This window comes from Lethenteron reissneri, chromosome 8 (genome assembly GCF_015708825.2).
Source record: "Lethenteron reissneri isolate LAM-NWPU_2019-01 chromosome 8, ASM1570882v1, whole genome shotgun sequence".
Lineage (NCBI taxonomy): Eukaryota > Metazoa > Chordata > Hyperoartia > Petromyzontiformes > Petromyzontidae > Lethenteron > Lethenteron reissneri.
The window spans coordinates 7,278,244-7,303,646 of record NC_083786.1 but is presented as its reverse complement, the minus strand read 5'-3'; the positions used below and the strand labels follow the sequence as shown (position 1 = coordinate 7,303,646).

At 50.9% G+C, this 25,403-nt stretch overlaps 1 protein-coding gene across 2 annotated transcripts; it reads right to left on the bottom strand.

Moving 5' to 3' along the window:
* TMEM229B (transmembrane protein 229B) lies at positions 1-24,771 on the bottom strand. 2 transcript variants are annotated; one of them, XM_061581945.1, is made up of 3 exons: positions 24,585-24,771; positions 10,798-10,893; positions 1-9,805 (listed from the first exon to the last, which is right to left on the bottom strand). In XM_061581945.1, the coding sequence occupies exon 3, from the start codon at positions 9,068-9,070 to the stop codon at positions 8,543-8,545; it is 528 nt and encodes a 175-aa protein (XP_061437929.1). In that variant the 5' UTR covers positions 9,071-9,805; positions 10,798-10,893; positions 24,585-24,771; the 3' UTR covers positions 1-8,542. The 2 variants fall into 2 exon arrangements, with proteins under 2 accessions (XP_061437929.1, XP_061437936.1); XM_061581952.1 differs by lacking the exon at positions 24,585-24,771 and adding an exon at positions 14,527-14,595.
* Between the last annotated feature and the right edge of the window lie 632 nt (positions 24,772-25,403).

Here is a 25,403-nt window from a genome sequence, read left to right as displayed (position 1 = left end):
GTGACTTTACCGAAAAAACCTGAGAATATGAATCTTTGCAGTCACGAAAGCTTCAAATCTAGAATTAGCTGCCTTCTCGTTGACGCCCTTCCGCCAGCTGCGAGGCGAGAGAAGATACTTGCAGGGCTGCGCCTACACCTTCTGTTCGGGAAATACGACCTGACGAAGGCTGCTCGGCCGGAACGTCGAGATCTCATTCTCGGCGGTGCATCTGCCGGTCATTTCAGTGAGTTAACCCGTGACACCTGGGTGTGTCTGCACCGGGACCTTCCACGCTTCACGTGGTCGTTTCAAAGTGCACCGAGCCTGGCACAAGCGCTGCTGCGGTGGTTATGACCGCCGCTGTTGTGTGCGTTTCTGTTTGTGTGTGCGTATATGTTGCTGTGATTGTGTATAGGTGTCATTTATGTGTGACCTGGGGAGCGGTAGTGTAGTGGTTAACCCGAGTTCGATTCCCGCTCACGGCCAACACCAGTGACGATTATCTGAAGCGGTCCTGGGCCTCCCCTAGGTCGATTCAGCCTCAAATGAGTACCTGGTGCGGTGTGTAAACATCGCCGCTGGGGAGACAAAGGCGGCCGGGCGTGGTGCTGGCCACCCACCCCCTCGTGTGCCGTGCCGGTCTTCATAGGTTGCTGGCTAACAGCACTTGCCCCTACAGGCTGATAAGGCTACACGGGGGATCTTTGTTATGTGCGTTGTGCGTGTGTCTATGGGGAGCGGTGGTGTAGTGGTTAGCGCGCGACGTTACGAACCCAGCTCCCCGTCTTCCAAATCCCAGCCACGGCTAACATCAGTGGCGAGTGATGTGCCTAGGTCGACTCGGCCTTTAAATTAGTTCCTAACGCCTGGTGGGGAGACAAAGGCGGCCGGGTGTGGTGCTGGCCACACCAATACCCCTCCCGCACCGTACCGGCCTTAATAGGTGCTCGCCAACAGCACTTGCCTCAACAGTCTATGCAGGCTACAACAGGGCACCTTTGTCAGTGTTTTTACGCACACGCGCACATATACAGTATTGTACAACTCTACTCAGTTCCGAACAACACACACACACGCGCGGAACCCAGATGGACATACATCAGAATTGCCAATTTTAAATTTACATTCTTCATAAATTATCACACGCGAGAGAAAGGGAAACAAAAAACACGCATCTTCTGCGTTACATTGAAACATTTAGTTTTTGCATTGCTTGGCGTAATTCTTCACTCTGGCCTCGCCGCCACCAGGCGGAGTTCATTGCACGCTTCCTTCGTGTCGAGTCCCTTATTCGCTTGGCTTTACTACCCATTCAGTAGCTTAATCGTTCAATCAAGCACTCGATAGTTAATCAATCAACAACACCGATCACCCTTGTATCCCGAAATTGCAATAAACAGACATGTTGAACACATTTGCATTGCATAATCTGTAAAACGACCTGACATCAATCTTTGACATCTGTCAGTGAATAAACTAAATAAAACAATTACGGTAACATTACTATTTTTTTTAAAAAGGACACACCCAACAAAAAATACGAAACGATTATAAATAAGTAAACGAATTAACAAATATTAAACTTCTCGCACTGCTCAGTGGCGCTGGTCGAGTGCTCGTTATGGGCCCTCTGTTGCTAGGGAATGCGACGTGGCCACGGCTAACATCAGTGGCGAGATCTGGAAATCATCCTCGTGGCCCCCCTCTAGGTGAACTCGACGTTAAAATACCGCAGCACTGGGGGAGACAAAGGCGGCCATGGGGAGGAGGGGGGGGGCAGTTGCACCGCCTGCGCACTGCGTAGCTACGTCACTGCCTCGAGCGGCAAAATGAAATGAAACGAAACAAAACATACTTTTGCCGATACGAACAGAGCTACGTGATGTTCAACTCAAAACATAATCATGACGCACGTTCTTGTCGATGAGCGTTTAAGTAACAAAATCGACACGCCGCACATATCCGTCTCCCAACGTTAACCAAATGTTTCTTGACGCAGCTGTGCGTTTCGTATGACTGCATCATTTCGCGTTGAACCAGAACCCCTGGTATTGTATCATGCGGCAGTTCAGCATTGATTCAAGCAAAGCCCGACTGCTGATGAGGCACTGCATGTCGAAACCAGCCCTTGCCGATAAACATCTGGTCCAGTTCAACATCGATTCAAGCAAAGCCCGACTGCTGATGAGGCACTGCATGTCGAAACCAGCCCTTGCCGATAAACATCTGGTCCAGTTCAGCATCGATTCAAGCAAAGCCTGGCTCTGCTGCTGATGAGACACTGTGTGTCGAAACCAGCCCTTGCCGATAAACATCTGGACAGTTCAGCATTGATTCAAGCAAAGCGTGGCTCTGCTGCTGATGAGACACTGTGTGTCGAAACCAGCCCTTGCCGATAAACATCTGGACAGTTCAGCATTGATTCAAGCAAAGCCTGGCTCTGCTGCTGATGAGACACTGTGTATCGAAACCAGCCCTTGCCGATAAACATCTGGACAGTTCAGCATTGATTCAAGCAAAGCCTGGCTCTGCTGCTGATGAGACACTGTGTGTCGAAACCAGCCCTTGCCGATAAACATCTGGACAGTTCAGCATTGATTCAAGCAAAGCGTGGCTCTGCTGCTGATGAGACACTGTGTGTCGAAACCAGCCCTTGCCGATAAACATCTGGACAGTTCAGCATTGATTCAAGCAAAGCCTGGCTCTGCTGCTGATGAGACACTGTGTGTCGAAACCGGTCGCAAAAGTTTTGCTCGTCTTGAACCATTGCTGCTGAAATTCATTCCCAATAGGCCGTGGCAGCAGCTGATGGGATGTGAGACTTTATATATATTGTTATTTTTTTAACGTAGAGAGACGAATTATACATAAAGGAGACATTGCTCGTTTTATTTTGTAACTGATATTAATGACGGCAGTAACTGCAGCTCTCTCCGATGTCTGTCCATGGTTGCTGGACACTTTGTCCGACGTTTACGCTCCACGTGCCAGAACCGAGAGGTCCCAGACGACGAGATATCCTGGCTTCGAATCCAGATTTCAGCCGCCACAATTTGTAGTGATTGAAGGCGGTGTTCTCGGGCGTAGCGATTCGATAGTTTCACCAATTATCAGTTACCAATGACTGCACACAACAAGAAAAACAACCCAATCATAAAATTTGCTTCTGGACCTCTTAGGTGTGGCTGTCCGTTCAGTTACATCTGTACTGGGGGGGGGGATTCAAGCGGCGACCGGCTCTCACACGCGTGGGCTTTTCTTTCTCTCCTCCCACGTGAACGAATAAACCACTTCATCAATGAAGTTGACCAAACATCCGCACATAGGACCCACAGGGCTTGGCCAATTGTGGCCAACCGGTTAAAACCTCCCTGCCTGTCTGTGGTTTCCCCGTGCCTCTCAATTATTCTCTCTCATTCTCTCCTCTCTCTCTCTCATTTTCTCCGTGGTGGAGAACGTAAAACTGCGCCGTTACAAAACTCCGCGTTAATTAGCGAGATGCTCCCAGCACGTGGAGATAATTGGCACGACCCGAATTCACACGGGAGAGTCGCGCGCGCACACAGCGGCAACAACCGTGAAAGCACACGCACTTGTAAAACAGTAACGCTATCAACCGCAATCGATTGTTGGGGGCGAGATGACCGACCGCGTGTGAGTACAGCCCCCAGTGTTGTGTCGCACGCCATCCTCCACCCGACGCAGCCACTTAAAAGCGCTCACGTGAACAAACGCACCGTTGTAGTTTTCGTATCGCGTCGGCACGCCGCTGTGTTGTCGGAGAACATGACACACGCGCCTTTAACAATCGGGGAGTCCGGCGTTTCGCTGGAAGTTACAACGGACAGTATGCGGTGATTGTACATGTACGTTGAGCTTCTTTTCGCACTGCGCGTAGCCAACCGCGCTAATCGGAGGTGCCAGAATTGTGAGAATGCCCTCTTCCAGTCTCAGGCCTTCGGTAGGCGGCGTGAAATCATCAACGTCCCGCACAGATGGGCAGGTAGTAGGGAGTGATGCCTAGAGGTCTCTTTCCGTCTGTTTGTTCAACATTTGCCACACACAATGGAAGTACCGGAACTTTTTGTTTGTTTGTTTGGCTGCGTCGGGTGGAGGAGGGAGTACGACACAACACTGGCCCCAAACAATCGAAAACGAACCTTGTCGATATTGGCCGCGAAAACCCCCACGGGTTAAACGTGCAGTAGCAGAGATTGCTTGCGGACTAACGTCACAAAGGACTGTAAGATCTGCGCAAAATCGATTTTGATGTGTTTTTGTCCATAATAGAGGTTTGTTTGGGTTAGATCGCGTAAATATATAAATGTGTCGTTAAACCCGCCACCACCCGACACGGCCAACTAGTAATGTTTGTCACGTAAACAGAACGTGGCAAATTCGTCACTAGTACAGCACTAACCGGTGTGTTGGAGAGCCAAGCCACAACATTTACAATCCGAGTACGACGTTTCGCCAGTAATTACAACCAGCTTCATCAGGCGAGAGCCAGATTTGTTTTTGGTTTGTTTTTGAACACTTTCAGATTTTTCTAGGAGGGGGTCGGGACTCGCAAAAATGACCAGTGAGTATCGTCGTGGAGAATGTCATCGACGGAATAAATTTCGCCTCCTCGCCGTCTTTGCCTCGTACATTAATTAAAGGTACTTGTCACGAAACAACTATAAACTAAACTTAAAAAAAAAGTTTTTTTTTATTTTACCGGATGAGGTCCACTGAGCTATAACAGCTCCTTTTCAGAAGCCACCTGGCCACAAATCATAGCTCAGCGAAGTGGCTTATCGTCACGTGGACATTTATTGCAGCCAAATGCTCTAAATGCACATTTAGAAACGGAGAGGGAAAAACCGGAGGACCCGGAGAAAAATCCACGCGACCACGGGGAGAAAGAGAGACATGCAAACTCGAAATATACAGCAGGCGTCAGGGTCGGGATCGAACCCATGACCTCTTGTGTAGCAGGCGAGGGAGATAATGTCTCACCATCGCAGTTCCCCTAACTCACGGACCACATGCCGGTATCAGAATCCACCGAATCGGTTGATCGCTACAATTTTCAATGTCCTCCTCTCGTCTCCAAACGAGGCGAAGGGAGATGATTTCTCAAGGGAGTCTTGGGAGCGTGCAAGCGAGTGGGCGGGCGCCGCGATTGAACGGGCGAGCGGAGAGAGGGTGACACTCGAGGCATCGCATCATCCATCAGGCCAAATGGGGTGAGGGGGATGACACTGAATCGATCGGGCGAGTGAGTGGTGGAGGAGGAGGTGGCGGGGAAGATAGAGGTCACGCGCTCTACGGCACAGCGAGCTGCGTCTTCATCGTCACTATCACTGTCGACTTTACCATCATCTCCGTCGTGAGCTCATTACCACCATCGTTGTCATTGCCATCTCTGCGATCATCATAATGACCACACCATCACCACGATTATCGTCAACGTGTACCACAGTTCACTGAACAGCGCCTTGGTTAAGTCGCTAAATAAATGTACGATAAGGTAAGCGATCACTTTCACCGTCATCACCGGGGTCAATCATCGTCGATCGTCATTGGCGGTGTAAGCGAAGGTCTGCAACGCTTGCGTCACGTTAGCTCAGGCGGCTCCCAACACGAGTCGACATTTGCGAGAGCCGGGCACCACCTGCTCCTCGCTCGCTATTTATACCCCCGTTTATATTTTATCCGCAGCGCGGCGTTTCATAATTCCACAATAACTCCTAACTCCTAAACCCCCACAATCACGTCGCGTGTCGGAAGCTGGGCAGCCTCGTTTGCAATCGGATCTGAATACCAGGTGTTACAGGCTTCGGGGCTGCGACGTAGCGGACCAGGCAGATGGCATTACGTAATTGGATTGTTGATTCAATCTGTGCGGGGCATTGAAGGGTGCCCCTTGCGTCGTGCTTTGTGGCCTTTCTCCAGGTTCTCCGGTTTCCACGCACGCGGCGCCAGGCTCTCTCCGCAAATAGAAAGTGGCCAAACGTCCCGAGCCAACGGGAACCTCCTGCAAACTAGCCTCGAGACTCGGCGAGGCTTCGCGGGGAAACGTAAAGGACACTGCCGTTAAATTTCGATTTAAAGCTTTCGTGACTGCAGGGATTCATCTTCTTGGTTCTTTCGGTAAAGTCACGTAGAAGGGAAGTAATAAAATGATAAAAATAAAACATAATAATTCTCACGACGTTTCTTGGAGCGTATTTCCAAGCGTGGTGGTGTTTCATTCAGACGCTGTCTCCCCGACAGACCTGGTCTTCACCTGAGGACGGCTGCTTGCGTTGTGGCCGAAACGTCGTGAGAATTATTTATTATGTTTTATTTTTATTATGTTATTACTTCCCTTCTACGTGACTTTACCGAAAGAACCAAGAATAAGACACTGCCGTTATTGTTATCGGGATTACTTTTAAAGATCGCGAGTAGAAAAACAAATGGGCCTGGGCGGGACGCATTGCCGGACGGGGTGAGGGCCGATGGGACGAGACTGGTGACGGAGTGGCAGCCGAAGGAGGAGGGGAGAGGCGTCCGAGCGGACAGCCGGCCACGAAATCCGTTCACGTGCGCAGAGTGAGACGATGGGTCGCGAGGGATGGGCAACGGCACGGGGAGGCCTTCATGCAGCAGTGGATAGACACTGGCTAACGACGATGATGATGATTACAATGATGATGACGATGATTTTAGCCATCTCCACCCAATCAACATTATTACATAACCCACAAAACGAGTCCAACATGCCACGGGCTCGGCTGAGACACTAAACACCAACGGGGGGGTCCGAACATCAAGACAATTCACAGTCAGCTGGTGATCCCGGGTAGAAATCCGCGGCAGCAGCAGCAGCGAGGGCGGCGGCGGTGGCAGCAGCGGACAGAACCGACTGCCGCGGATTTCTTATTTGACCCACGAGAGGTCACGCAAACCGCACACAAGTCGCAATCCAATTCGCTTACCCCGGCCGCCGAAACCGCGCGCACAAATAAAAGAAACCCAGCAGCAGCTGCTGCTGTCGGGGGATGTGAGGATGCAGTAGGGGGTGGCGGGGTGGTGAGGGGGAGGTTGGGGGGGCAGGAGGGAGGTGGGGGGCCGGGGGGGGGGCTCCCCTGGGAGTCCCCCGTTGCTACTGTTCCTGGCGGCATCTTCGCTCGCTCTTTCGTGGTGTAGCTCTCTAGTGGTGTAGCACGCGGGTTTCCGTGTCGCAGTTAAATACAAGACCTTGGTCAATCCGCTGCTGGATGAAGGCCTCTGCATGCAGTGCTGGTCGTATTGTAATATCGTACTTAGTACATGTAAATATATATGTACGCGTGGTTGTTTTTGTTAAAGCTCTTGTTAGTTTTCTTGTATGTTTTCTTCTTTATTCTACTTGTTCTTAAAGTAAAAAAAAAGTACGACATGTTCAGTTTGAAGTATCTTTAAAACGTAATAAAATGACGACGACGACGACGATGACGACGATGATGATGATGATGATGCAAGTTGAGCAGGAATTCGTGGACACGTGGGAGCGTCGGCGAATTCGAACCGAGAGGTGCGGGAGAAACCTTAAGCTCAAATGGATTTGCGTTAAACACGAAAAAATAAAAGAGTTCCGAATGAAACGGAGCGTTCGTCGGGAATTGTTGAACCACAAGGAAGAAAAATGTGCGCGTTGAGAAAGTAATAAATAAATTGGGGACGATCGCTAGAGTCGTGCAGCTTTAAATTGGCGGAACAACCCCGGGAGACACAAAAACGGAAACTGCGACGAGGAGGAGTAGGACGATGATGAAATGGAATTTTTTTTTTCTTTAAATTAATCAAATTTGATTAAATAAAAACAATCAAAGAGCCTCTAAGACTTTAAAAGAACAAACAAGATCCTCCAAACTACTTTGATGGAGAAAAAAAACCGCAAAAAAAATAAACGGCGGATTAGAGTTCGAACGACATATACATTAAAGAATTTAAACGCCGGTAAACTGGAAACGTAACCTCCAACTCAATCCACGTTCGGCAACTCAGATGTGAATAAATTAGCGGCGTCATCACGACCACCCGGCTCTCGACAAGCGGCAGGCCTAGCGATCGCTCGCCGTGCCGATGGCCGACTTCGTGCCGCCGTCACGAATCCGAAATGTGGCGCCGGCCGGCCGGACCGGAATGGCGACGCGGTTTGTGGCGTTCCGGAGAAGCGACGGAAACTGAGGGGAAGTTCCTTGCCGTCCCCGGAGACCTCTCCCCATCTTCGGGGAGACTCTCCGTCATCCGCGAGAGGGCTGGTGGATCACGGACGGCCGGCTTTGGTCGGTCGGTCCACCGATCAGCGCAGCGATCGTCACCCGCCTTTCATGTCGCCCTGCGACCGGTACCGGCCCCTCGAGTCGACCGACCGCACAACCGATCGATCGGTGGATCGGTTGATCGGTGAGCCCCTCTCCCTCCCCCAACTCCACTCGCCCGCTCGCTCGAAGCATACCGATCGATCGTTTGTCGTGACCGTCCGATCGCCGGTCCCGCTTTCCCGCGGCCTCCTCCTCCTCCGCCGCCTCCGCCGCGTCCGCGGTCACTCGGCCTTCGCGGCGACGACGGCGGCGGCGGCGGCCCTGGCCTTGCGCTCGCCGCGCTCGTCGAAGCGGAGGCGCAGCGTGTTGCGGATAACCATCGTCTCGACGAGGAAGCAGCCGCAGAACCAGGGCAGCGCGTACTCCAGCGTCACGAGGCCCATGAAGTTGTAGCGGAAGTGCGAGTAGTCCCAGGGGCAGGCGTCGACCTGGCGCAGCGCGAGGCCCGTCAAGAACTCCCAGGCGTAGGTCCACAGCGTGTAGACGACGCAGCGCAGCAGGATGTTGCAGCGTCCGCGCAGCCTCAGGTACATCCACTCGAGCACCAGGATGGACGTGCCGTAGATGAAGAGGGCCCAGACGCTCGTCACGCCGGGGAACTTCCAGTTCTTGTTGACGACGAACTCCCACGCGGCGGTGAACATCACCTCGCAGAAGTAGCCGTGGATGGCGTAGATGTACCAGCGCGACTTGAGCGTCAGCGGCTCCACGGGCATCGCCGCGGCAGCGCGGCCGCCACCGCCTCCCATCGCTCACGATGGGCTGATGGGATTGGTCGGTTGATCGGGTTCAGCGGTTGGGTGCTCCGTCGGTCGGTCGTTTGCGTGGTTGGTCAGTTGGTTGATTAGTCGGTCGGTTGGTTAATCGGTGAGTTGGTTCTTCAATCGATTTGCTTTGTTAGTCGTTTGTCTGTCGCTTGATTGATAGGTTAGTCAAGTCCATCGGTGGGTGAGTCGGCTGATCAGTCGCTCAGTCGGTCAGTCGGTCAGTCGGGGCAGTTGATTGTTTGGTTGCCCAGTCGCCGGCTTGCGCAATCGCTCGCTTTAATCACACAATCGATCACTCATTTGATCATTAGCTGAAGAAGCACTTCATCGCTGGTTCCCCCGATCAATTGCTCGCTCGAACGTCAAATCAATTGTTCAATAGTTCAGCCAATGGTTCGCTTGCTCGTGAACTCATTCGGCCGTGTCCTCGTTTGATCGTTGCTTCTCCATCCAGCCCGTTCATTCGCTCACCGACGCAGTCGCTCACGCGTTCGCGCATACGGTCAGTTACTCATTCACTCGGTTGTTCGTTCCCTTAATCACTCGTTCATTCACTCCATCAGTCACTCGCATGACAATTCAATCGACCAATCGTTAAGTGTCTCTTTCACTCATTCGCTCGTTAGCTCCTTCACTCACTCGAGTGGTCGCTGAGCCCCCCAGTTTTTTGTGGTGATGGGGGGCGGGGGTAGGGAGAGGCTCCGTGGCTCACTGTCCCTGTGGGTTACAAGCGGGAGTAAGGGGGTGCGTGGGGGGGGGGGTCAAGGGTCGAGTGAGAGGGAGGTGGACGAGCTTCCGCAGATTTCTACCTGGTCGGTGATCATTCCAAATGTGAACGTCCTCATCTCGTTACTTATGACATCACTTATATTACTTACGACATTACTTATGACATCACTTATATTACTTACGACATCACTTATGACATCACTTATATTACGACATCACTTATGACATCACTTATATTACGACATCACTTACGATTTTACTCACGACAAGTCTTATGACATTACCTTGGACATGACTTACAAACACAAATAACGGAGAGAAAAAAACTCAACACCTTTGTCAATATCCCTGTGTGGTCTTCCCGGGCGGTTGTTGTTTGTTGTTGTTGTGGTCTTAAATGGAAACTTATATAATGGACGTTTCGGGCAGTGGGCCTTCTGCATAGCACGTGAATGGAGAGCCGAGTAGAGAGTGGACGACACTTCTATGCACCATGGGACGAGATGAGAACTACATTTTAAAAATGTCCGTCGATGATGACCAATGTCATTTTCAACAAAAAACTTCCCGACGGACGTTTTGAGTTTGTGTGTTCACGATGAACCGTAAACATCGGCTGAAGGAGCATAATTATGGATCATACAAAAGCTCTCAGGACTTGTCGAGATCCACCAGCTCAAAGGAACTGCGCGTGTGGCCAATTTTTATTGTTTAGAACTGCCCGGCTTTCGGAGTTCAGAAACCATGACCATCCCAACAGGCACCAATGGGACAAAGACACAACTGAGGACATGCATTCATGTTTCATACTACGTTGTAAAAAAGTTTTGCTGGCTGCCTGGCTGCTTGGAGGGAGGGACAGACTGCTAGTCTGTTGCGATTGGTTTCCTCGTCAATTACAGATTTAATTACTCTAATCAGTTGTGGAGGCACAGCTAGTCCGAGGAGTGTGTGTGGGAAGTTGGGGGGGGGGGGGTTACCTTGAGTGTGATTGCAGCCAATCAGCAATCGGCTGCTCCCCCAAAGTGGGGCAGCACTTGCGGTCGCGAGTGGAACGAGGGCAGCAGATGAAGATCCTGCGACAAAAATGGTGCGGAGGGGGGGGCGGGGGCAGGGGCAGGTGGGGGGGGGCACATGACACACAGGTCGTCATCGTCGTCCGTAAGCCACGATCTCTCCACTGCTGGATGGAGACCTCGCCAAGCCGTCGTCATCATCTCTCACGCGGCGCTGCAAGCGATGCAGCGTCGCTACAATCCACCCCGCCAGTGCGCCAGCAGAAGATCGACCTTGCCGCTAGCGTCGCGCACCCGCAAAGATAAAGGTCACCCTAAACTAAACGTTTCATCTTCTTGGTTCTTTCGGTAAAGTCACGTAGAAGGGAAATAATAAAATAATAAAAATAAAACATAATAAAATACAATTCTCACGACGTTTCGGCCACAATGCAAGCAGCCGTCCTCAGGTGAAGACCAGGTCTGTCGGGGAGACAGCGTCTGAACGACAGACCTGGTCTTCACCTGAGGACGGCTGCTTGCGTTGTGGCCGAAACGTCGTGAGAATTATTTTATTATGTTTTATTTTTATAATTTTATTATTTCCCTTCTACGTCACTTTACCGAAAGAACCAAGAAGATAAATCCCTGCAGTCAAGAAAGCTTTAAATCGAAATGTAAACGTTTCATTTTAGCAGGTAAGGGCCCACTGTGCTTTACGGCCTTTTTTCAGAAGCGACCTGGCCACACAAATGATAGCTCGACGAGGAGGGGCTTCTCACGTGGACATTAACGGCAACCAAATGCTCTACACGCGTGACGTCCATTATAAATGTGGAGGGAATAACCGTGGGACCCGGAGAAAAATCCACGCGACCACGAGGGTGAGAGACGCAGCAAACTCCAAATATACAGACGTCAGGGTCAGGATCGAAGCCACAAACCCCTGTATACCAGGCGAGGTTGTTAACATCTCCTGGCCACCGTAGCAACCAGTGTAGCCATGCAAGTTGTTGTGGAAATTGCCGATCGTGAGCACCGATTAAGTGAGGCGGGCACAGAAACATAACCTGGACTGGCCGCTGGTGGGTCAACAAACCACTTTCTACACGATCTTACTAATAAATATTTGCGAAATTATTTGGTTTGCTATGAAGAAGGCCTGTCGCCCGATACGTCAAGTATTATAAATATTTATATATTTCCCCCCTTTCATCAAAGCCACACGGTGTTAATAATGGACCGATTGCGCACATCTCCGTCGTGAACGGAATATTAACGACACAATCCACAGTCGTACGATTGTGGCCATGCAGCCTTGACTATGGATCTTACAGTCGAACCACAGAGACCCACAGAGACCTACAGAGACCCACAGAGACCTACAGAGACCCACAGAGACACGCAGAGACCCACAGAGACACACAGGGACCCACAGAGACACACAGGGACCCACAGAGACACACAGAGACCTACAGAGACCCACAGAGACACACAGAGACCCACAGAGACCCACAGAGACCTACAGAGACCCACAGAGACCTACAGAGACCCACAGAGACACACAGAGACCCACAGAGACACACAGGGACCCACAGAGACACACAGGGACCCACAGATACACACAGAGACCCACAGAGACACACAGAGACCCACAGAGACACACAGAGACCCACAGAGACCCACAGAGACACACAGAGACCCACAGAGACACACAGGGACCCACAGAGACACACAGAGACCCACAGAGACACACAGAGACCCACAGAGACACACAGAGACCCACAGAGACACACAGAGACCTACAGAGACCCACAGAGACACACAGAGGCCCACAGACACGTAGAGACACACAGAGACACACAGAGACCCACAGAGACACCCAGAGACCCACAGAGACACACAGGGACCCACAGAGACACACAGAGACCCACAGAGACCCACAGGGACCCACAGAGACACACAGAGACCCACAGAGACACACAGAGACCCACAGAGACACACAGAGACCCACAGAGACACACAGAGACCCACAGAGACCCACAGAGACCCACAAAGACCCACAGAGACACACAGGGACCCACAGAGACACACAGAGACCCACAGAGACCCACAAAGACCCACAGAGACACACAGGGACCCACAGAGACCCACAGAGACACACAGAGACCCACAGAGACACACAGGGACCCACAGAGACACACAGAGACCCACAGAGACACACAGAGACCCACAGAGACCCACAGAGACACACAGAGGCCCACAGACACGTAGAGACACACAGAGACACACAGAGACCCACAGAGACACACAGAGACCCACAGAGACACACAGAGACCCACAGAGACACACAGAGACACACAGAGACCCACAGAGACCCACAGAGACACACAGAGACCCACAGAGACACACAGAGACACACAGAGACACACAAAGACCCACAGAGACCCACAGAGACACACAAAGACCCACAGAGACCCACAGAGACACGTAGAGACCCACAGAGACACACAGAGACCCACAGAGACACACAGAGACACACAGAGACACACAGAGACCCACAGAGACACACAGAGACCCACAGAGAAACACAGAGACCCACAGAGAAACACAGAGACCCACAGAGACACACAGAGACACACAGAGACCCACAGAGACACACAGAGACCCACAGAGACCCACAGAGACACACAGAGGCCCACAGACACGTAGAGACACACAGAGACACACAGAGACCCACAGAGACACACAGAGACCCACAGAGACACACAGAGACCCACAGAGACACACAGAGACCCACAGAGACCCACAGAGACACGTAGAGACCCACAGAGACACACAGAGACCCACAGAGACACACAGAGACACACAGAGACACACAAAGACCCACAGAGACCCACAGAGACACACAGAGACCCACAGAGACCCACAGAGACACGTAGAGACCCACAGAGACACACAGAGACCCACAGAGACACACAGAGACACACAGAGACACACAGAGACCCACAGAGACACACAGAGACCCACAGAGAAACACAGAGACCCACAGAGACACACAGAGACCCACAGAGACACACAGAGACATTCCCAGCAAGCCACAGAAGTGTGACTGATGAAACTATGGACCACGAAACAAACCCATTAAGACCCAAAGAGGTACTTGCAGAATCCTCGAGACCCAAAAAGATGGAGACCCCGCTAGATACGTAAAAGACACAAGCCACATTAGTGAGATTGTGCCCACGCAAGCTACGGACCGCGTCGAAAACCCACTGTGGCCTCCACTCCTTCAACAGAGGAACAGCGACGCGACACGAACTAAATTTCGATTTAAAGCTTTCGTGACTGCAGGGATTCATCTTCTTGGTTCTTTCGGTAAAGTCACGTAGAAGGGAAATAATAAAATTATATGATATTATTTTATTATGTTTTATTTTTATTATTTTATTATTTCCCTTCTACGTGACTTTACCGAAAGAACCAAGAAGACGACACGAACTCTCTCTCTCTGCTGAAAAAGCCCTCTCGTTGTGGTGAGCAGCAGCAGCAGCAGAACTCGAGATTGGTCTCAAGCTCCTGAACGACAACAGCATCATCATCATCATCGCTGCCGCTGCCTCCGTCGCGCGCAAGGACAGGGGAGAGGTGTTGCGGACAAACGCGTTGAACCGAGTTCCGTCACGTTTGCCGTACTCCGTACTCTGTACGTACGTGCGTTGAACTTCTTTCGCACCTCCCGTAGCCGACCGTGCTTCCCGCGAGCGGAGAGGTGTGTGACGCTCGCTCGCTGGGTGACCGTGACTTTTATGGGGGGGGCCCCAACTCGAGTTGCGATAACGCGGTGGGGGGCGGGGTGGGCGGCGGTGACATTCATGCTCCGCCGCCACCGATGTCACGCCACGGGTGTTGACTCGGCGATCGCCTGTGCCAGGCTCCGGTGATTACGGCCCAAGGGAATGAGCTACCGCCTAAATTTCGATTTAAAGCTTTCGTGACTGCAGGGATTCATCTTCTTGGTTCTTTCGGTAAAGTCACGTAGAAGGGAAATAATAAAATAATAATAATAAAACATAATTAAATAATTCTCACGACGTTTCGGCCACAACGCAAGCAGCCGTCCTCAGTTGAAGAACAGGTCTGTCGGAAAGACAGCGTCTTCACCTGAGGACGGCTGCTTGCGTTGTGGCCGAAACGTCGTGAGAATTATTTTATTATGTTTTATTATTATTTTGTTATTTCCCTTCTACGTGACTTTACCGAAAGAACCGAGAAGATGAGCTACCGCCTCTCAGATCCCTCCTCCTGCTCCTGCTGTGAGCGTCCTCTAGTCCACGCGCACGGCAGAGGGCAGCGACTTTCGCCGGTTCGCTCTGCCGCATGAGAGTCATAGGGAGCGCCGCGGTGGCCAGATGTTAACTACCTCGCCTGGTATGCAGGAGGTCGTGGGTTTAATTCCGACCCTGACGCCTCTCTCCCACGTGGCCGCGTGGATTTTTCTCCGCTTTTTCCCTCCACAATTAGAAACGTGCGTTTTAGAGTATTTGGCTGCTATGAATTTCCACGTGATAAGCCACTTCCGTTGGGCTATCGTTTGTGCCCAGATCACTTCTGAAAAAGAGTTCTACAGCTCAGTGGGCCTTAGCTGGTAAAATAAAATTTAAAAAGACAATTTTTGTGTTTTTAGTTTTCAGTGTTTTGCCGCCGCGTGAATTCAAACCGACATTTGAAATTCTCCGAGCTGCAGTTGAACGAAAACGAAGCACGGATTTTTGTTTTGTTTTACGACGACGCCGCCGTCTCTGAGGGAGCCACCAATCCTCGCCTCTCCGTGACGCTCAATTCCAGGGGGGGCGCGGTTCGGTCTCGGTACAAGTAAATGTTTGCCGATCGATAACGTAACGAGAGACGACGGATACGCCGCCCCATTGTGTTTCCGTCACCTTTGGTCCAGGTGTGAGCGTGTGTGTGTGTGTGAGACGCGCGCGTGCGTGTTTGGGTGTGTAGATTTCTTTCCACGTAGTTTGCTGGTAATTAAATTGAAGGTGGACGGGTTACCAGCCCCCTCGCACCCGTCCAGAGGGCCCCCATGGGGCACTGCGGTGGCCATGGGGGAAAGCGTTGGCTCAGCGGTTAGAGCACTGCGCCACGACCCCTTCGGCCCGAGTTTGAGTCCCAATAACAGCGGCAAATACTTGAACTGATCCTGTGCTTCCCCTAGGTCGACTCTACCTTAAATGACTACCCGGTGCATCTGTGTAAATATCAGCACTGGGGAGACAAAGGCGGCCGGGCGTGCTAACCACCCACCCCCTCGTGTGCCATGCCGGCCTTCACCCGAGCTCGCTAACAGCGCTTGCAAATCAACGGTCTCGGTGCTGGCCAGCCGTAGGCCTGTACCGTGCTGTTTAAATAGGCGAGGAGATTTTGAATAATTCTGTAACCTCGGGGCGGCCCAGTGGCTCATGGATCAGAGGCACCGTGCCGGCACCGCTGAGATGCGAGGTTCCAATCCGGGTTTCAGACGCGCAGCCACAGAGACCCACAGAGTCCCTATGTGGGTCTCTGTGGGTCTCTGTGCGAATGTGAGTTTCTGTATAGAATTGGCCTGTGTGAGTATATGTGTCTCTATGTGACTCTATATTTCTGTATATCTGTGGGTCTCCGTGCGAGTCTCCGTGTGAGTCTGTGGATCTCCGTGCGAGTCTGTGGGTCTCCGTGCGAGTCTGCGGGTCTCCGTGCGAGTCTGCGGGTCTCCGTGCGAGTCTGCGGGTCTCCGTGAGAGTCTGCGGGTCTCCGTGCAAGTCTGCGAGTCTGCGGGTATCCGTGCGAGTCTGCGTTTCTCTACATCCATTCCATCACCAGTCTCGACCACGATGTCTCTAACCCCCCGTCTACCCTGTAATCCACACACTCCTCTTTCTGTATCTTCACCAGGCAAGCCAAGATACTGATATGAGAGTATAAATACGCTGTACTCACACATGCACACACATCCCCCTGGGGCCAGTGCTGTTGGCGATCACCTATTAAGGCTGACAAAGCGCACACACCCGGCCGCCTTTGTCTCCCCCATTTCTAGCGGTTACACACACCGCGCCAGGTACAGTACTCACTTAAGGCTGAGTGAACCTAGGGGAGGCCCAGGAACGGTTCAGATTTTCGCCACCGATGTTTGGCCGTGGCCGGGAATCGAACTCGGGTGGAAGGGTTCCTGGCGCAGTGCGCTAACCGCTACACCACCGCTCCCCACTGCCGCTCACACGACAAAAACTGCTGCTCACACACACAGACACAGATAGTGCAACGGTTAGTGCGCTGTGCTCGGAGCCCGGAGATCCGAGTTCGATTCCCGTTCATGGTCAACGCCAGTGACGATTATCTGAACCGGTACTGGGTCTCCCCTAGGTCCACTCAGCCTCAATTGAGTACCTGGTGCGGTGTGTAAACATCGCCACTGGGGAGACAAAGGCGGTCGGGCATGGTGCTGGCCACCCACCCCCTCGTGTGCCGTGCCGGCCTTCATAGGTGCTCGCTAACAGCATTTGCCCCGACAGCCTATTAAAGGCTATACCGGCTATCTGTGTCTTTTGTGCGTGACGAAAATATCCATCCCCAAGGAACGGGGGGACATTTACAGTTCGCGATTATAAGGCCCACAGGGCCGTGTGCATGTGTGTGGGGAGCGGTGGTGCAGTGGTTAGCGCAGTTAGTTAGCGCACTGGACTAGGGACCCGTTGACCCGAGTTGGATTCCCGCTCACGGTCAACATCCGTGAGACGAGTACCCGGCCCCCCCTCCCCCCAACCACCCCCTAAATTGAGTACCTGGTGTGGTGGGTGTGTAAACATCGAATGAACCAGCGCCCACCAACATCGTGGGAGAGGCCCCTCACATCCAGCAGTGGATCGTTCGTCACGTGGACGACCCGCCACGTGCCGGCACGGGATGACGTCACACGAGGGTTCCCGGTTTGAACTTAGCAGCTGCGTAGCTGCAGCCAGAGACAAAGATCCTCCGTGTAGCCTCGACAGATTGTCGGGGCAAGTGCTGTTAGCGAGTAGCACTATACATGTCCACGTGATAAACCACTTCGTTGAGCTATCATTTGTGGCCAGGTCGCTTCTGTGGGCTTAACCTGGTAAAATAAAAACAATAGTTTCGTTTTTGTTTCAATAATTATTTTTACTTCTTTTTTATTTAAATACGGTCAATATTCATCGTGGTCACCGCCAGCAGCAGCCACCAGCAGCAGCAGCATGGCATCGTGACCGGAACAGGCACTTCCTCTTCCCTCGGGATAAGAGCGAAGCGTCTGCAGTGCCCACAACTCACATCGAGTTCCAGAATCCGATATCGTTTTGTTGAACCCGAGCGAGAACTCATCAAGAGGCCAAGATACAAGAGTCCCGTTTGCAGTACTATTTACGATTATTGCACCCGCGGTGATAACCGGCGCGGCCACTTGATTCGAACCGTGAACATCTGTAACAATCTTAATTTTGGAGCTTTCGTGACTGCAGGAATTATTCTTTGGTTCTTTCGGTAAAGTCACGTATAAAGATAAAATAATACATTAAATAATAGCATACGACGTTTCGATTGCAACACAAGCAATCATCATCAGGTATAATGAAATAGCGACATAAAATCTAACCAAAAAACTATAGACAGACATATAAGCAGACAGATATCATCTGTAACAATAACACAAGTAGGTCATTTACAGTCGTGTGTCATTCCACTGCTGGATGAATGCCGCTATAAGCTGCCATCGTCTCTCGCAGGGTGCTGCGAAAACGCAACGATAATTATACTGGTCAACAACAAAAAACATATTTTTTTATGGCCTGGACTTTTGCAGCTGTTCTAGACTAATTTCAGGGTGCTGATTCCAAATCTGATCTCAGATTTGCTCCATCACATTTCATTTTTATGCTATCGGCATACCCCATTTTCATTGATTTTACCCGAAATTAACTCTGTCACTTATGATTGCAAGTTGTTGCGAGTCAGTGACTGCTTTAGTGTTAAAATATGGTGCTGTATTTTTAGGAGAGTGTGTTTATAATATCATTTAATGTAGATATGCACATTTATTTAATATTTTTCTTCCGCAGTTTTTATTGAAAATGCAATCTTTGATATCTCAAAAACCTGATGTGATAGACAAAAACTGATGCCAGATTTGGAATCAGCATCCCAAAATTACCTTAAAACCGTTGGAATATCTTTTGCCAGAAAAAGTGTGTTGACCAGTGTTATCCATCTCGCTGCGTTACGCGATTTGGATGCTCCGTCTCCGTGATGGACGACCATCTCGGGGGCGCGTTTTTCTTACCCCCCCCTCCCTCCTTTAGGCTGCCACTCCGTCGTTAGTCTCGACCACCGCGCCGTCCAATGACCCGCACGGCGTGGGGGCGAAGGAGAGTAGGAGAGGGGGGCAGGGAGGGCTGGTGTCATCCGGCAGGGGATTGACACCGGCCCTTGTGAACTGACGCCTCGTGTGTTGACTCAAGAGAAAGCGAGTGCCAGGCACCCGATTATTACGACTCGGACGACAGCAGTAAAAATGCGGTAAAGGCGCGGCCCCTGCAAGTGCTCGCTCGCGTCACTGCTGGCTCACGGGAGCTCTCGAGCAGTGTTCTTCACTCGGGGAGGAGGGTGGGGGGAGGAGCACTTCAGTGAGGCCCGCCACACGTTTGAAACCATCGGGAGTTTGACAGCAGCAGTAGCACGACGACGACGATGATGATGGAGGGGTCTTCTCACTCGTTGTACCTCATTGGGGAGGGGGCCCGCAGCTCAGAGGCCGCACTAAAGGCCACCAGGGACCGCCAGTGACCCGCTCGGGGCCTTGCGATGAGGAACACAGCGAGAGAGAGAGAACCTCTACAGATGGAACTTTTGGATTCCTCCCGTGGTAGGGATGGATGCTGGCGGCTCGAGACTTCGTGGAAGGGTTGGGAGAGCCGCACACTTTGCCCCGCCGCACGCGCCAACTCCCCGGTCGACTTTGCTGCGGTGCAGCCACGGATGGGTGGACATCGTTGATTCAAGTGCCGCGCCGGGACATCGAAACGGCGACTCTCCCCTCCTTGGCAAGTCCAGGGTGCTGAACCACTCCGCCACGGAGGCAGCGGCATCTCACGATTTAGGCCAGTGGGCATACACCGCACAAAGACAAAGATCCCCCGTATAGCCTGCACAGACTGTTGGGGCAAGTGCTGTTAGCGAGCACCTATGAAGGCCGGAACGGCACACGAGGGGGGTGGGTGGCCAGGACCACGCCCGGCCGCCTTTGTGTCCCTAGTGGCGATGTTTACACATCGTGCCAGGTACTCATTTGAGGCTGAGTCGACCTAGGGGAGGCCCAGGACCGGTTCAGATCATCGTCACCGGTGTTTGGCCGTGAGCGGGAATCGAACTCGGGTCGCCGGGTTCGTAGCGCAGCGTAGCGCTAACCGCTGCACCACCGCTCCCCACGAACACACACACGTGCATGCAGTACAGTACAACACACGCGTACACAATACGTGTACACAGCCAATGAAACAGGAGCCTCTTGTAAAGGAGTCCAGAGACTCTGAGGTTTCCCTGGGTAAAAAAAATTGCTTAAAAGCTCATGGGATTCCCCCAGTATTGACAAAGATTCTGATTACATTATGACTCGAATAGATACACGGGCATATTGACTACACGTGGTGCATACATAATCAACTACATATAGTTAAAGGATCGTGACTGAGTTACTAATGTGAATTCCCATGGTTTTCAAAGAAGGGCTGGAGAATTAAAATGTGCTATACAAACTGGAGTTAAGTCTGTGTGTGTGTGTAATGAGAAACATTTGTAAACGATTCTAATATGAATATCTATAAACGATTTAATACAGGGTGCTTAAAAAAAAGTTTTTACACTTATATGGGACGGACAATACACTGTAACATCGTAACAAATCTAGAATTGAAGCTTTCGTGACTGCAGGAATTACTATAATCATGGGTTCTTTCGGTAAAGTTACGTATGTAGAAATAAAATAACATTTAAATAAATCACAAATAAAAGAAAAAAAAGTATTTTAAAATATAATAAATAAATAATCTTTATTTTATTTGTGATTTACAAATAAAAGAAAATTACAATTTTATTTTAAATTAAATTACAATTTTTATTTTATTTTATTTGTGATTTATAAAAAAATTATTTTATTTTATTTCTACATAATTTTAATAATTTTAAATAAATCACAAATAAAAGAAAATTTTAATTATATTTTAAAATAAAATGTTAATTTCATTTTATTTGTGATTTATTAAAATTATATTTTATTTCTACAAACGTGACTTCACCGAAAGAACCAATGGAGTATCATAACAAATGTGATGTTATTAGCTTCAAAAAGTCAAAGAGTCTCCCCTTGTTCGCCATCATCGTCAACGCGCGCCTGGAATCTTCTCCAGGCGGTCTGCGGAGCCAAGAGGCGGCGCATTTCTCGTGGTTGTTGTTGCAAATTCCCAGAAGTGTTACAACATTACAATATATTGTTTTTAAGCACCCCCTGTGTACTTTTCAAGCCGCCGCACAAGCGTCGAGAGGGAGACTCGAGAGGGAGAGGACGCGGAACCGCAGAGGAGAATCGGGAAGACGGCAACGGCAGCCGCCTCGGGGTGGTGGTGGTGGTGACAATTTGCCCAAGTTCTGCGGTCCTCTAAATATATACACACACGTGAAAGGTGGCGTCGACAGTTGCTTACGGTGCCGGATTACCCTCGTAGCAAGAGTAGATACTTCAGCTACTATACATGTAGTAGCTACGGCCCCGCATATGTAGGAGCTACTACTACTACATGTGTAGTAGTAGCTACTACAGTAGTAGTAGCTACTAATACACATGTAATGGCTACTACATATGTAGTTGCTACTACATATGTTGCTACTACATATGTAGCTACGGGCCCCGCACTTTCAAAGGCCCCGCGCTAAATGCTTTCAAGCTATCAATTCCGGTTCAGCGATTCTGCACTTGCTCGATTACTATAGTACTACACCGCCTTCAACTTTTACGAACGACTGCGTGTTTAAGCTTAGCGATTTGTCGTATTATCTCGCTGTATTGCAAATGAAAAAATACAATTACTTTACTGTGCAAGTTAAACATTTGTGTTTTAATATTTACGTGTTTGTTTTAGGGCCCCGTGATAACAACAGCATATGCGACAGGCCCCGTACGAGCTGAATGCGGCACTGGTTGTTCTACCGCTGAGGCACGTGGCCGCGAAGCGTCGTGCCAAACAAAGACGAAGATTCCCCTCCCCCAGTATAGCCTTAACAGACTGTTGGGGCAAGTGCTGTTCGCCCCAGTGGTTCATTTAACCACACCGCACCAGGTACTCATTTGAGGCTGAGTCGACCTAGGGGCGGCCCAGCACCGGTTCAGATAATCGTCACCGGTGTTTGACCGTGAGCGTGAATCGAACTGGCCGCGACACTGTTACAAGCACACCCGACACACACACACACAAGACACGGATAAACCCACGTGGGTAATGAGTGTGAAAGTGCTGTTAGAGACCACCTCTGTACCGTACACCGATACACACGCAAACACATACCTGGAAACCCACACGGTTCACCCCGTATTCTTGTGCAGGGAAATTGATCTTTCAAGTCCATACGGCGTACAGCCGTTTCGATACGGGCACGCGAACAAAACATTGTGCATTTGTTTGTGTTTCTCCCATGTGATGGGACTTTGTAGGGCGAACGTTGATATCTATAAGGGGCACGGGGTGACCAACATTGTCTGAATGGGTCTGTAATCACGTAGGCAGCACTGATAAGGCATACACACCGGCACAAGGACAGTCGCAGACACACACACACACACTGATACACATTGATACAAAACACCTACACACACAAAATACCCTGAAAAACACCACGATACGTAACACTGACAAATACATCAACAAAGACACACAGCAAACATGCTGACACACACGTGGACAACACAGACACACACACACTGATACACATTGATACAAAACACCTATTCACACAAATACCCTGATATACACCACGATACGTAACGCTGACAAATACATCAACAAAGACACAGCAAACACGCTGACACACACGTGGACAACACAGACACGAACACTTATATCGATACACACTGATGCACAAACACCGACAGACACACAGACAATGATCCCCCGTATAGCCTTAACAGACTGTAGGGGCAAGTGCTGTTAGCGAGCACACAGACACACACCGACAGACACACCGACAGACACACCAACAGACACACACAGACACACACACAGACAGACACACACAGACACACACCGACAGACACACACAGACACACACACAGACACACACACCGACATGGCTAAGACTTACACCGTCACACGTACAAAGATCCCCCGTATAGCCTGAGCAGACTGTTGGGGCAAGTGCTGTTAGTGGCGGACTATGAAGGCCGGCACGGCACACGAGGGGGTGGCCAACACCACGCCCGGCCGCCTTTGTCTCCCCCAGTGGCGATGGTTACACACCGTATCAGCTACTCATTTGCGACTGAGTCGACTTAGGAGAGACCCAGGACCGGTTCTAAATAATCGTCACCGGTGTTGGGTCGTTCTCAGCGTAGCGCGCTGATCGCTACGCCACCGCTCCCCACACACAGCCAAAATAATACACACACCGACACACACACACACCGACACACACACACACCGACACACACACACACCGACACATACACACACCGACACACACACACACCGACACACACACCGACACACACACACCGACACACACACACACCGACACACACACACACCGACACAATGACACTGATACACACATACCAATATTGACACAAAGACAGATACACACACGCAGTGACACACGAAAATATACTAACACGCTGGCAAACGCAGTACCCACACTGACACAAAGACGCACACAGTGACACACACAGACACAATTACACTGACACACACTGATAAACACAGTACCAACATTGACACAAAGCCACACACACTGACACACACAGACACACACTGACACACACACTGACACACACAGCATCCACACTGACACAAAGCCACACACACACTGACACACACAGACACACACTGACACACACACTGATAAACACAGCATCCACATTGACACAAAGCCACACACACACTGACACTGATAAACACAGCATCCACATTGACACAAAGCCACACACACTGACACACACAGACACACACTGACACACACTGGTAAACACAGTACCAACATTGACACAAAGCCACACACACTGACACACACAGACACACACTGACACACACACTGATAAACACAGTACCCACATTGACACAAAGCCACACACACACTGACACACGCAGACACAATGACACTGACACACACACTGATAAACACAGTACCCACACTGACACAAAAAGACAGCCACACACACAGTGACACACACACAGTGACACACACACAGTGACACACAGTGACACACACAGTGACACACACAGAGTGACACACACAGTGACACACACGCAGTGAGACACACACACAGTGACACACACACACAGTGACACACAGTGACACACACAGTGACACACACACAGTGACACACACACAGAGTGACACACACACAGTGAGACACACACAGTGACACACACACAGAGAGACATCACCATCAGCTGAGCGACTGTGCCTGGGGATGGACGCAACGAGTGAGGATACACCACACTGCTTACCTTCATCACGCAGCCGGAATCTCTCTGCTGATGCTGATGATGCTGCTGCTGATGATGCTGCTGCTGATGATGATGACGCTGATGATGATGACGCTGCTGATGCTGCTGATGATGACGCTGACGTGCGATGAGAACCAGGAAGATGATGGTCGTGATGGCGAGGAGGATGAGAATGGGATGTGATGGGGGCAGGGAGGAGTGGAGTGAGGGGGGGGTCCGAGGAGGAGATGGGGGTGGGGGGAGGGGTGGGGGTGGTGGGGGGGCACGGCCGTGACGTCACCGGCGAGGCTGCAGCGACTGCCCGACGAGGTGACGTCACCGGAGGGCTCGCTCAAGCGCACACAGTGTCAGTGTGTGTAGTGGTGTGTCAGTGTGTGTAGCGGTGTGTCAGTGTGTGTGTAGTGGTGTGTCAGTGTGTGTAGTGGTGGTGTGTCAGTGTGTAGTGGTGGTGTGTCAGTGTGTGTAGTGGTGTGTCAGTGTGTGTAGTGGTGTGTCAGTGTGTGTAGTGGTGTGTCAGTGTGTGTAGTGGTGTGTCAGTGTGTGTAGCGGTGTGTCAGTGTGTGTGTAGTGGTGTGTCAGTGTGTGTAGTGGTGGTGTGTCAGTGTGTAGTGGTGGTGTGTCAGTGTGTGTAGTGGTGTGTCAGTGTGTGTAGTGGTGTGTCAGTGTGTGTAGTGGTGTGTCAGTGTGTGTAGTGGTGTGTCAGTGTGTGTAGCGGTGTGTCAGTGTGTGTAGTGGTGTGTCAGTGTGTGTAGTGGTGTGTCAGTGTGTGTAGTGGTGGTGTGTCAGTGTGTGTAGTGGTGTGTCAGTGTGTGTAGTGGT